This window comes from Rattus rattus, chromosome 2, assembly GCF_011064425.1.
Source record: "Rattus rattus isolate New Zealand chromosome 2, Rrattus_CSIRO_v1, whole genome shotgun sequence".
In the NCBI taxonomy this organism is placed as follows: domain Eukaryota; kingdom Metazoa; phylum Chordata; class Mammalia; order Rodentia; family Muridae; genus Rattus; species Rattus rattus.
In genome coordinates, this window is record NC_046155.1 from 153338438 (window position 1) to 153350921 (window position 12484).

Genomic DNA, 12484 nt, shown 5'->3' on the forward strand with positions numbered 1-12484 from the left:
CCAGGCTAACCCTGAACTCACAGAGATCTACCTGCCTCTGCCTTCCGAGTGCTGGGATTGAAGGCATGTGCCACCACACCCAACTTCTTGCCCTCTTCTTAAGAACATTTTAAAATTATTTTTTAATTATTCAGGTGGAGTGACTCATACCTTTAATCCCAGCACTTAGGAGGCAGAGACAGGTGGATCTCTGTGAATTCTAGGTCTACATAGTGAGTTACAGGCCAACCAAAGCTACTGTGAGAGACTCTCTCTCTCTCTCTCTCTCTCTCTCTCTCTCTCTCTCTCTTTCATATGATATATACACACACACACATATATATATATACATATGTGTATATATATCATGTGTATGTGTATATATCACATGCATGGATGTGTGTCTGAGGATAGGGCCATTTTGTACATGAGTACAGGGACCTGCTGAGATCGTCACACCCTGAGCTAGACCGAGCATATGCAGACCATCACACACATCTAGGGTGGATTTTCCTCCTTAATTAACCCAGTGTGGCTGTGCCTCACAGACATGCCCAGAGGCTTGTCTCCTAGGTGATGCTGACAGGCAGCGATGGTGACCCCAGTTCTTCCCTGGTTCAGTTCAAACACAGCTTCAGTGAGCAGCCAGCACAAGGCAAGGAGGCCGTGGACCTGGAGCCCAGGAGGCCCTCTTCCTGGAGCAGTTTACAGGCCATAGATGGACGCATTTCTTGGTGGTCAAGGGCAGAGCATCACACCCAGCCCTTTGCTGAGCGATAGTGGACTTGCCCACCCTCCACCTCTGCCCACACCCATGTGCCCCACAGAGATACGTCTTCTTCAAGACACCAAGGGAAGTAAAGCCCCCCGAGGACCTACAGGACCTGGGAGTGCGCTTTCTGCAGCCCTTCGTTAACCTGCTGTCAAAGGGGACCTACTGGTGGATGAATGCCTTCATCAAGACTGCTCACAAGAAGCCCATCGACCCCTGCGGGCCATCGAAGCTGCCCATTGCCATGAGAGCCCTCACCAACTACCAGCGACTCTGGCGGCCTTTGATGCCCAGGGCGGTCAGTGAGTCCAGACCAACCACCCACCACCTGGGTTTCCATGGAGTCACAGACGGGGATTCAGAGGGCAGAAGGCCAAATCCCTGAGACCCAGGAAAGGGAACAGGCTCACCCTCAGTCACACAGAAGCCAAATATTCATAGGTCATGGTTGGAGTGGCTCTTACAGTTCAGGTCAGCACGTCCAAAAATGCTCACAGTCAAAATGGGGAAGCTGAGGTTTGGTAAGGGATATGGCTCTACAGGACTCTCGTGCCCCCCACGTTCTTTGTTTTGAAGTACAGTGACTGTAACGATGGGGTGAGGAGTGCATGGCCTGGTCCTTACACCATCTCTGCATATTAGTCCAGGCTGGGGTCAGCTCTTACCAGTAAGGAGGAAGCTGAGGCCCTGCAACTCCATGCCCTGCCCAGCATTCAGTCCTTCAGTGTGTCTGCTGGGCACTCAGGGAAACATTGAAACAGACAGTAATCAGTGATCATGGCAGGGGCCAATCCATCAAGATGGTGCTACACTGATCACGTGACCCCCTACGAGCACTGTGACTTGATGATGCCTCTGGCCTCAGTTTCCTCCTCTGACCTGCCCTGTCAGGCATCTTTTGATACCATGATTTCCTACTTACCTGTCCACGGATAGCCACAGGGGTTTCCCCAGGCAGCAGCATCCAGGAGAGACCTGGGATGAGGGGCTCTCCGTGGTTGAACTCTCAGCCACTCTGACCTGTCTGTGGGTCTCTCTTGGCAGCGGAAGGACACACAGAGCCAGCAGGGTGCCCGGGCCATCTGGAGGGCTCTCTGTCATGCCTTTGGGAGACGGCTGGTCCTCAGCAGCACATTCCGTATCCTGGCCGACCTCCTGGGCTTTGCTGGGCCACTCTGCATCTTTGGGATCGTGGACCACCTCGGGAAGGAGAACCACGTCTTCCAGCCCAAGGTGGGTCCCACTTGGGGCATGGCTAGGCAGCTCCTAGAAGGTCCGCCCCATAATTCTCTTGTGTACCTGTGTTTGAGAGGCCATGTTAGCAATGGCTGACTGGGTGCTGAGGCTCTGTGTCCTGTCAGCTGAAATGCTGAGAAGAGAGCTTGTGCCCCCAGGAGATTCTTGGTGCCTGACTTTTAGCCCACTGCCTTCAGTTTGGGGATCCTAGCTCTTGGTGTTCTGCAGAGGCATCTAGGACGGCTGCTAGTGAAGGAGAAGCCATCCAGATCCCCATGGCTGCCCTACCTCCCTGCTCAGGATTCCTCTACCCCAGGTCTACTAACACATCGGATCTTCCTCCCTCTTTGTTTCCCCATCCCCACCTCAGTTCTTGGAGACAGGGTTTTATCTAGCCTAGACTGACCTTGAACTCTCTATGTAGTGAGACTCCTGTTGAACTCCCGATCCTCCTGCCTCCACATCTCCTATGTTTGATATTAAAGGTGGGCAGCACCATATCTAGCCTATTACAAAGGCTCTCCACTGCCCCCAGATACTCAAAACCCACTAGACGAGATGTTGCTCAGTGATCTTTTATTTTTATTAGATATATTTCTTTACCTATATTTCACACGTTATTCCCCTCCCCGGTTTCCTGACCATAGCCTCTATTCTCTCCCCTCCCCTCCCCAATATGGGTATTCTCCCTATACCTTATTGCCCCCCCATATTCCCCTGCATTGGGGGTCCAACCTTGGCAGGACCAAGGGCTTCCCCTTCCACTGGTGCCCCAACAAGGCTATTCTCTGCTACATATGCAGTTGGAGCCCTGGGTCAGTCCATGTATAGTCGTTCCATAGTGGTTTAGTTCTTGGAGCTCTGGTTGGTTGGCATGGTTGTTTTTATGGGGTTGCAAGCTCCTTCAACTCTTTCAATACTTCCTCTAATTCCCCCGCAAGGGGGGTCCTATTATCAGTTCAGTGATTTGCTGTTAGCATTGACCTCTGTATTGAACATGCTTTGGATGTGTCTCTCAGGATAGATCTATATCCGGTCCCTTTGAGCACGCATTTTCTAGCTTCATCAATCTTATCTAGTTTGGGTGGCTGTATATATATGGGCCACCTGTGGGACAGACTCTGAATGGTCATTCCTTGAGTTGCTGCTCTAAACTTTGCTTCCATATCCCCTCCTATGGATATTTTTCCCCTTTTAAGAAGGAATGGGAGCATCTGCACTTTGGTCATCCTTCTTCTTGAGCTTCCTGTGGTCTGTGGATTGCATCTTGGGTAATTCGAGCTTATTGGCTAATAGCCACTTATCAGTGAGTGAATACCAAGTGTGTTTTTCTGTGATTGAGTAACCTCACTCAGGATGATATTTTCTAGTTCATTCCATTTGCCTATGAATTTCTTGAAGTCATTGTTTTTGATAGCTGAGTAGTACTCCATTGTGTATGTGTACATTTTTTGAATCCATTCCTCTGTTGAAGGGCATCTGGGTTCTTTCCAGCTTCTGGCTATTATAAATAAGGCTGCTATGAACATAGTGGAGCATGTGTCTTTGTTATATGTTAGAGCATCTTTTGGGTATATGCCCAAGAGAGCTATAGCTGGGTCCTCAGATAGTAGAATGTCCAATTTTCTGAGGAACCTCCAGACTGATTTCCAGAATGGTTGTACCAGTTTGCAATCCCACCAACAATGGAGGAGTGTTCCTCTTTCTCCACATCCTCACCAGTATCTGCTGTCACCTGAGTTTTTGATCTTAGCAATTCTGACTGGTGTGAGGTGGAATCTCAGGGTTGTTTTGATTTGCATTTCCCTGATGACTAAGGATGTTGAACGTTTCTTTAGGTGCTTTTTGGCCATTCAATAATCCTCAGCTGAGAATTTTTTGTTTAGCTCTGTACCCCATTTTTAAATAGGGTTATTTGGCTCTCTGGAGTCTAACTTCTTGAGTTCTTTGTATATTTTGGATATTAGCCCTCTATCAGATGTTGGATTGGTAAAGGTCTTTTCCCAATCTGTTTGTTCATTGCCGTCTTGTCCTAACGACAGTGTCTTTTGCTTTACAAAAGATTTGCAGTTTTATGAGGTCCCATTTGTCAATTCTTGATCTTAGAGCATAAGCCATTGGTGTTTTGTTCAGGAAATTTTCCCCAGTGCCCATGTGTTCGAGAGTCTTCCCCACTTTTTCTTCTATTAGTTTGAGTGTATCTGGTTTGATGTGGAGGTCCTTGATCCACTTGGACTTAAGCTTTGTACATGGCGATAAGAATGGATTGATTTGCATTCTTCTACATGCTGAGCACCAGTTGAACCAGCACCATTTGTTGAAAATGCTATCTTTCTTCCATTAGATAGTTTTAGCTCCTATGTCAAAGATCAAGTGACGATAGGTATGTGGGTTCATTTCTGGGTCTTCAATTCTATTCCACTGATCTATCTGCCTGTCGCTGTACCAATGCCATACAGTTTTTATGACTATTGCTCTGTAATACTGCTTGAAGTCAGGGATGGTGATTCCCCCAGAAGTTCTTTTATTGTTGAGTATAGTTTTCACTATCCTGGATTTTTTGTTATTCCAGATGAATTTGCAAATTGCTTTCTATCTCTATAAAGAATTGAGTAGGAATTTTGACGGGGATTGCATTGACTCTGTAGATTGCTTTTGACAAAATGGCCATCTTTACTATATTAATCCTGCCAATCCATGAGCATGGGAGATCTTTCCATCTTCTGAAATCTTCCTCAATTTCTTTCTTCAGAGACTTGAAGCTCTTGTCATACAGATCTTTCACTTGCTCAGTGGTCTTTTTAACTCAGAAGATGTCACAACTGGACAAAAGAGCCAGAAATCAATCTGTCTGTCTGTCTGTCTGTCTGTCTGTATCCATACATAGGCATAGGGGACCAATAAGCACAGCAACAGGGACAGATAAAGGCAAAGGGATAAATGTGAGAAAATGACTATGATGTGTGATATGTACGATATAATAATGTTACAATGATAATGTTACAATGATAATGTTGCAGTGATAATGTTACAATGAAACCCACTTTTGTACACTAACTTAAAAACTAATTTTAAAAAGGGTTGAAGGGGCAGGAGAGATGGATCAGCCATTAAGAGTGCTTGCTGCTCTTGTAAAGACCAGAGTTTGGTTCCCAGCACATATGTTAGGTAACTCATTGCCACCTATAACTCCAGGGGCACACACACACACACACACACACACACACACACACACACACTCTACACGCACAAATGTTAAACCTGAAAGGGGGGTCAGAAGCCTCTTCTAGGTGTGGTCTTCTCTACTTGGGGTAACATCAGCATCGCCCACACTGCGGATGAAGGTACCGGATTCTCTGCAGTCACCGGGGTGAGATGGCCACGTTGAGAAATCCCCAGTGAGTCTGCCTTGTAAAATCCCGGTGACGGGGATTCTAACATTTCAACCACACACAGGCCTGGTGACACTGAGGGTAATTAGGGCTTCCACAGTCGGCAGTGCCCTGTATGCAATATTCATTTGTCCCGGAGCGCTGACCTCCTCGTGAAGTTTTTATAGTTTTCTCCAAACATAATTAGTCAGCCAAGCACTTGTTAGAAATCCTAGACAGGCCAGGTCTATAGGTCTGACTTGCCCAGAATATGTTTATCGATCCCAACATGCACTGGCCCTGGGCAGGACTGTGTGGTCACAGAGACTTATTTTTATGATCAGGATCATTAACGACAACATCCATCTATCAACCACTGGACACACATCTGGTTGCGGGCACCATTTCCCTTTTCCTTGTGTAATCCCTAAAGGAACCCTTTAGGAAGGGTAGTTAGGGGGAGGGGGTGCAGGCAGTGGGTCCATTGAGATACAATTCCCAAGCCATATAATTCATGCTGTAGATATTCTTACTTCCATCTACAGATGAAAACCTTGATGCTGAGCCAGATTAAATAACTTTCCCAAGGTCTCTCAGCCAGCAGCTAACAGTTAGAATTTGAGCCCAGCTCTCCTGCTCTGTCTGTAGTCTGGGCCCTCAAGCCACGACACTAACACCAAACCATCACCCTGGCTCCATGGGTCATGAAATCCAGCAATGGGGAAATCTAAATAAAATATGACTGTGAGGAGGCACCCCCGGGTGGGGTGGCACCTGCCTATAAGCCCAACATTCAAGAAGCTGAGGCAGGAGAGTGTCGGCAAGTTTAAAGCCAGCCTGGGCTACATAGCAAATCCCATGCCCCAGAAGAAGGGCTTTTGAATAGGACCTGGATGGGTGAATTGGATTAGCCAAGTGAGACATCCTGTATGTGTGTGGAGCTTGGTTTGTTGGTTCATTTGTTTGATTTTGTTTGTTTTACTTGTTTAACCTTGGATGTCTTTGAGGGCCTTTTCTGGCTATAAATATTTTCCTCTCTCTCTCTCTCTCTCTCTCTCTCTCTCTCTCTCTCTCTCTCTCTGTGTGTGTGTATGTGTGTGTGTGTGTGTGCATGTTGTGTGTGTGTTTGGTGTGTGTTTCACACCATGCATGTTAATCAGTTCTCTTCTACCATGTGTGTTCCCCTCTGAGTCATCTCATTGGCCTCTTCTGGTCTTTACCAGGCCCCCAAAGGAGAGAGGGAGACATTATCTCTTTGCCTCCTACAGTAGCATCTCGGCTTTAGTCTGACTGTAGACTGCCCCCCAAATTCCTCACCTTCTCCATTCTGCACGTTAGGGGAAAGTGGGGAGCCATCTTCTCCTGTTTCCCTAAACCCTCGGGAAAGTCTCCTAAGGAAAGAATCCCCCCAGAGCTGGTGAGAGCAACCCCAGGAAGGTTCCTTCGCCTGAGCCTCACCTCCCTGTCTCAGCCCTTGGTGTTTACCCTGTGCTGGCTACAATTTATTACCTTCTTGTTGGAATGCTCTTATCGGCACCCAGATCCGTGGGACAGATGGCTCTGCCTCAGTGGCAGCAGGCATTATCAGATTTAATAGTTGTTCCCTGCAGCCCAAATACAATCAGCAAATTTCCGACATAGAAACGAGAGTTGAGAGTAAACACAGGCCCTGGCCTCTGGAACACTCTGTGGCTCTCCAGCCCAAGGCTCCTTCCTGCCGTCTAATTCTCTTGGGCATCAGAGCCCATAAATGTGGGGAGAGGTTGTGCAGCGCAGTCATTTGCCCCTCCCCTCGCCTCCCAGTTCTATCCAAGAGCTGGTTCTATTGGGTTGGGCCATAGGGATAGGGCAGAGAGGACGCTCGCCAGCCCCAGGCTGCAGGGCTTCAGCCTGGCACCAGGAAGCCCAGCCCATGTCCAGCCTGCTTCAGGCTGCAGAGCCAGCGCCCACTGTCGACTCCGTCAGCAGCTGTCCTGTCCTCTCTTCCCTTCTAGGACACACAATTGGCAAGGAACAGAGAGGGCGCCTTTGGCACCTAGAAGGATGGGCGGTCTCAATTTGCATATTAGTCTGTAGCCCGTGGAACCATGCTCTCTCTGAAGCTCCCGTCCCCACTGTCTCTCTTCCCTGTGAAATCTGGGCTCTATCCAGGATCTAATTCTTTCCAGCCCCACTCTCTCGCCCAACCCCCTCTCCAATCTGTCACCTGCCAGGGATGCCACTGATCTGGCTGGAGGGCAACGGCATTGGATTCATAAGGAATGGCTGGTATCCGAAACCTGCAGCACCACTCTGGGCTGTCAGCTGAGCCAAAAAAGACAACAAGCCCAGGTCGAATCCAAGGCCAAAGCTTCGACCCTTCTGGCCACAGTGGGAAGAGCATGAGGGCTTGTGTGTGTTTCCGAACAAACTGTGCAAAATGGCTGATGTTCTGTGTGTAATATCCCCTCCTCTGTTCTCCCCCTCCCCTTCTTCCTCCCCTTCCCCACTCCTCCCCCTCTCCCCCTCTCTCTCCCGCTCCCCTTTTCCCTCTCTTTCCTTCCCACCCCTGCTTCTATTCTTATTGCTACTTTTCCTCTCCCCCCTCCCCCCTCACTGGGTTATTTGTGGCTCTCACTCTGGGTGGCACGATAATCATTAATGTCTTGCTGTTTCTGTGCTGTTGGGATGCCAGTGTCTCAGCGGCCTCTTTGTGACAGTGTTCACAAAGTGCCTGAAGTGGCTGCTTTCATGCTTCAGCTCTGTGTCTCCTTCTCCAGGAAGCCCTCCCGGGTTGTTTCAGGCACCCCTTTGTCTCTGCTCCCACCATGATAGCCTTCCAGGTAGAGTGGGGCTGTAGCTCAATGGCAGAGTGTTTGCTTAACACACATGAAGCTCTGGATTCAAGCCACAGCACCGTACAGACGCATGCACATACACCACATACAAACACCACACACACACTCTACATATATACATCATATACCCATCTCACACACACCACACACACACTGCACACCACAGACACACTATACACCACACACATACTGCACACACTATATACCACACACACTATATATACCACACACACTATACACCACACACATACCATACCACATACATATACTATACACACACACCACACATAGTATACACACTATACCGTACACACACACACACACCACTGTAGGAAATGATACTTCAGTGAAGAATGAAGTTGTTACCACATGCACTCAGGAGTCAGAAGCAGGAGGCTCACCACAAGTTCAAGGCCAGCCGGGGCAGAGTATCCAGCTGATGTGCCTAGGATCCAGCCTGCAACACTGAGTAGAGCCATTACCACACATTGACTTCCAATGCATCGGGATGCCATTTGCAGATGGTTCCACGACCCTGTGCCGCAGAAACCCTTAACCAGTGTTTTACAGAAGAGGGAGCCGAGACTCAGAGAGGGTGAGGGGCTTCTCTAGAGTCCCCACAGCTGATAGGTGATGAGTCTGGTGTTAATGACAGCACGGGGCATGGAGAACCATGTACTGTTTCATTTAAAAGAATATTTAGGGTCAGAGAAGTGGCTAGTGGATAAAGATGATGGGTGACAAGCCATGTAGCCTAAATCTAATCCCTGGGACACACATGGCTGCAGGGAAGAACTAACTCCCCCCAGTCGCTTACTGACCTCACACATATGCCGTGGCACCAGTGCATGCACAAAATAAATAAGTTAAAATTTGACTGTGTTTTTCAAAAGGATATTTATTAAGCATCAACTTGCAAATAGCGTCCCCTAGAGCTTGTGAAAGCAAAAGTCTAGGGCGTAAGATCTTCCAAAGCTTTCGGCTTTTCTCAGAGGTGAAGCTATGGTTCTGGTCCCTTCGCTCCTGCCATGGGACTTTCGCCCCTCCCAGGATGCAGGCTGTCCTCCTTTTGGCTAGACAGCACCATGGCCTCCCTTCTTAGGTCTCTTGCCTGGCCTGGTACCCAGTTATTTCTTGTCCTCATTTCTGGGGACAGAGATTTGTGTTGCACAGGCTGGACTCACTATGTAGCAAAGTGTGATCCTCTTGTCCCCGCCTGGATGTCAGAGGTGCCCCAGGCTTGTGTACCCATGGCTCCACCCCTTTAAAACTGCATTGAAAAGGTATCTATCCACAGCCCTGTGGCAGACGGAATGACAGCATTTCTGTATTCTTTTTCCTTTTCTTTACTCTTCCCTTTCCCGATTTCCCCTCTAGAGTCCCCCTGTCCCTTACCCCCTTCCCCTGCCTCTATGAGAGTGTTCCCCCACCTACCCACTCCCTCCCATCTCCCCACCCTGGTTTTCCCCTACACGGGGACATTGAGCCTTCCCAGGGCCAAGGGCCTCTCCTCTCATTGATGTCCAATAAGGACTTCCTCTGCTACACATGTAGCTGGAGCCATGGGTCCCTCCATGTATAGTCTTTGGGTAGTGGTTTAGGTAGTGGTTTAGTCCCTGGAAGCTCTGGGGAGTCTGGTTGGTTGGTATTGTTATTCTTCCTATGGGGTTGAAAACCCCTTCAGCTCCTTCAGTCCTTCCTCTAACTCCTCCCATTCTTAGTCCAATGGTTGGCTGCGAGCATCTGCCTCTGTATTTGTCAGGCTCTGGCAGAGCCTCTCAAGAAAGAGACAGCTATATCAGGCTCCTGTCAGCATGCACTTCTTGGCATCCACAATATTGTCTAGGTTTGGTGACAGTATATGGGATGGATCCCCAAGTGGGGCCGTCTCTGAATGACCTTTCCTTCAGTCTCTGCTCCACACTCTGTCTCTGTATTTCCTCCTGTGAATATTTTGTTCTCTCTTCTGAAGCATCCACTCTTTGGTCTTCCAACTTCTTGAGTTTTATGTGGTCTGTTGATTGTATCTTGGATATTCCAAGCTTTGGGGCTAATATCCGCTTATCAGTGAATGCATATCATGTGTATTCTTTTGTGATTGGGTTACCTCACTCAGGATGATATTTTCTAGTTCCATCCACTTGCCTAAGAATTTCATAAAGTCATTGTTTTTAATAGCTGAATAGTACTCCATTGTGTAGATGTACCACATTTTCTGTATCCATTCCTCTGTTGAAGGACATCTGGGTTCTTTCCAGGTTCTGGCTATTATAAATAAGGCTGCTATGAACATAGTGGAGCATGTGTCTTTGTTGGATGTTGGGGCATCTTTTGGGTATATGCCCAGGAATGGTACAGCTTGGTTCTTCAGGTAATACCATGTCCAATTTTCTGAGGAACCTCTAGACTGATTTCCAGAGTGATTGTACCAGCTTGCAATTCCACCAACAATGGAGGAGTGTTCCTCTCTCTCCACATCCTCGCCAGCATCTGCTGTTACCTGAGTTTTTGATCTTAGCAATTCTGACTGGTGTGAGGTGGAATCTCAGAGTTGTTTTGACTTGCATTTCCCTGATGACCAAGGATGTTGAACATTTCTTTAGATGCTTCTCAGCCATTCGATAATCCTCAGCTGAGAATTCTTTGTTTAGCTCTGTCCCCATTTTTAATAGGGTTAGTTGACTCTTTGGAGTCTAACTTCTTGAGTTCCTTGTATATATTGGATATTAGTCCTCTATCAGATGTAGGATTGGTAAAGATCTTTTCCCAATCTGTTGGTTGCTGTTTTGTCCTAACAACAGTGTCCTTTGCTTTACAGAGATTTGCAATTTTTTGAGGTCCCGTTTGTCGATTCTTGATTTTAGAGCTTAAGCCATTGGTGTTCTGTTCAGGAAATTTTCCCCTGTGCTTATGTGTTCAAGGCCCTTCCCTACTTTCTCTTCTATTTGAGTGTATCTGGTTTTATGTGGAGGTCCTTGATCCACTTGGACTTAAGCTTTGTAGAGGGTGATAAGAATGGATCGATCTGCATTCTTCTACATGCTGATCGCCAGTTGAACCAGCACCATTTGCTGAAAATGCTGTCTTTTTTCCATTGGATGGTTTTGGCTCCTTTGTCAAAGATCAAGTGCCCATAGGTGTGTGGGTTCATTTCTGGGTCTTCAATTCTATTCCACTGACTGATCTACCTGCCTTTCTCTGTACCAATACCATGCAGTTTTTATCACTATTGCTTTGTAATACAGCTTAAGGTTGGGATTTCCATTTTTAATAGGGCACAAGTTTGTTTATCCCCAGCAATGTGATCTGTAGACCTAGAGTGTGTGTGTCTGGGGGAAGGAGGGCTGAGGATTTGTCATCTAGCTATGAAGGAGGGACTCTGTCGCTGTATTTAAAAATGTACAAATGTGGACCAGTGCATTGAGGTGAGTCCCCTGTGCAGCCCACATGTGCGCTCCGTTGGCTGCCCTGCCCTTGCCGTAGCCTGGTTGTGTGGTGCCAACAGAGCAGGTCATGGCTCTCCATCGTGGTGAGCAGGGATCTTGGCTACATAATGTTCCCATGAGTATCCCAGCATCCCTAACAGCCCCTGTGGCCGAATATGGTGCAGCTTTTGCACCCCACCCCATGCTGTGATTCAGAAACGGATACCTTTGTGTGTGCGGCCATTCCTTGGTTACATGAGTAGGAATGGTATTCATACTGTGCTTGGCTTTAAAATAGCGCTTTCGCTTCTCCGGAGCTAGGTTTCTGAGAGGATGCTGGGAAATGGAGTGTTAGACAGGACTGGGTTTCCCTGAATCCACCGTGCCTGTAATTTTTTGACCTAGCACCAACCAAGTGGGCACGTTTCCATCTGCCACAAGCTACACGTCTGTTCCTGACAATCACCCGTCAGAGTGTGACTCCAGGTCGGAGGGCCAAATCAGATCTGGGCAGCAGCAGGTCTGGGGTGGCGTTTTAGCATCATGGAAGTCCGAGTTTGCATGTCTCTAACTAGCACACAACCTTAGGCTAGCCACTTCACCACGATGAAACTGTTTCCTCATGTGTAAAGCAGAGACCCAGACAATACCTCGCTCACAGGCTGCCAGAACAGTAGAGCACCAAGCTTTCTTACGTCTTATCTCTCAGCCCTTCCACCCATGCGGTCGGGCACTGCTGCCTCTAACCGGTCCTTACCCTCCAGCCTTCCACCCCCTCTCTTTGGTGGCTTGGCAAGTATCATGTGCCTCACAGCTCTGGACCCCAGCAGGACCTTCCTCAGAGCACCTCTCATTTGTCCCCCT

At 48.0% G+C, this 12484-nt stretch overlaps 1 protein-coding gene across 2 annotated transcripts in view; it reads left to right on the forward strand.

Annotated features, from left to right (window-relative positions):
* The window catches only part of Abcc8 (ATP binding cassette subfamily C member 8), an 80826-nt gene that overhangs the window by 14040 nt on the left and 54302 nt on the right, over nt 1-12484 (forward strand). For both annotated transcript variants that reach the window (XM_032893587.1, XM_032893588.1), the window contains exons 5-6: nt 807-1049; nt 1796-1984. In XM_032893587.1, the coding sequence (XP_032749478.1) occupies nt 807-1049; nt 1796-1984 (432 nt within the window). The remainder of the gene's footprint in view (nt 1-806; nt 1050-1795; nt 1985-12484) is intronic.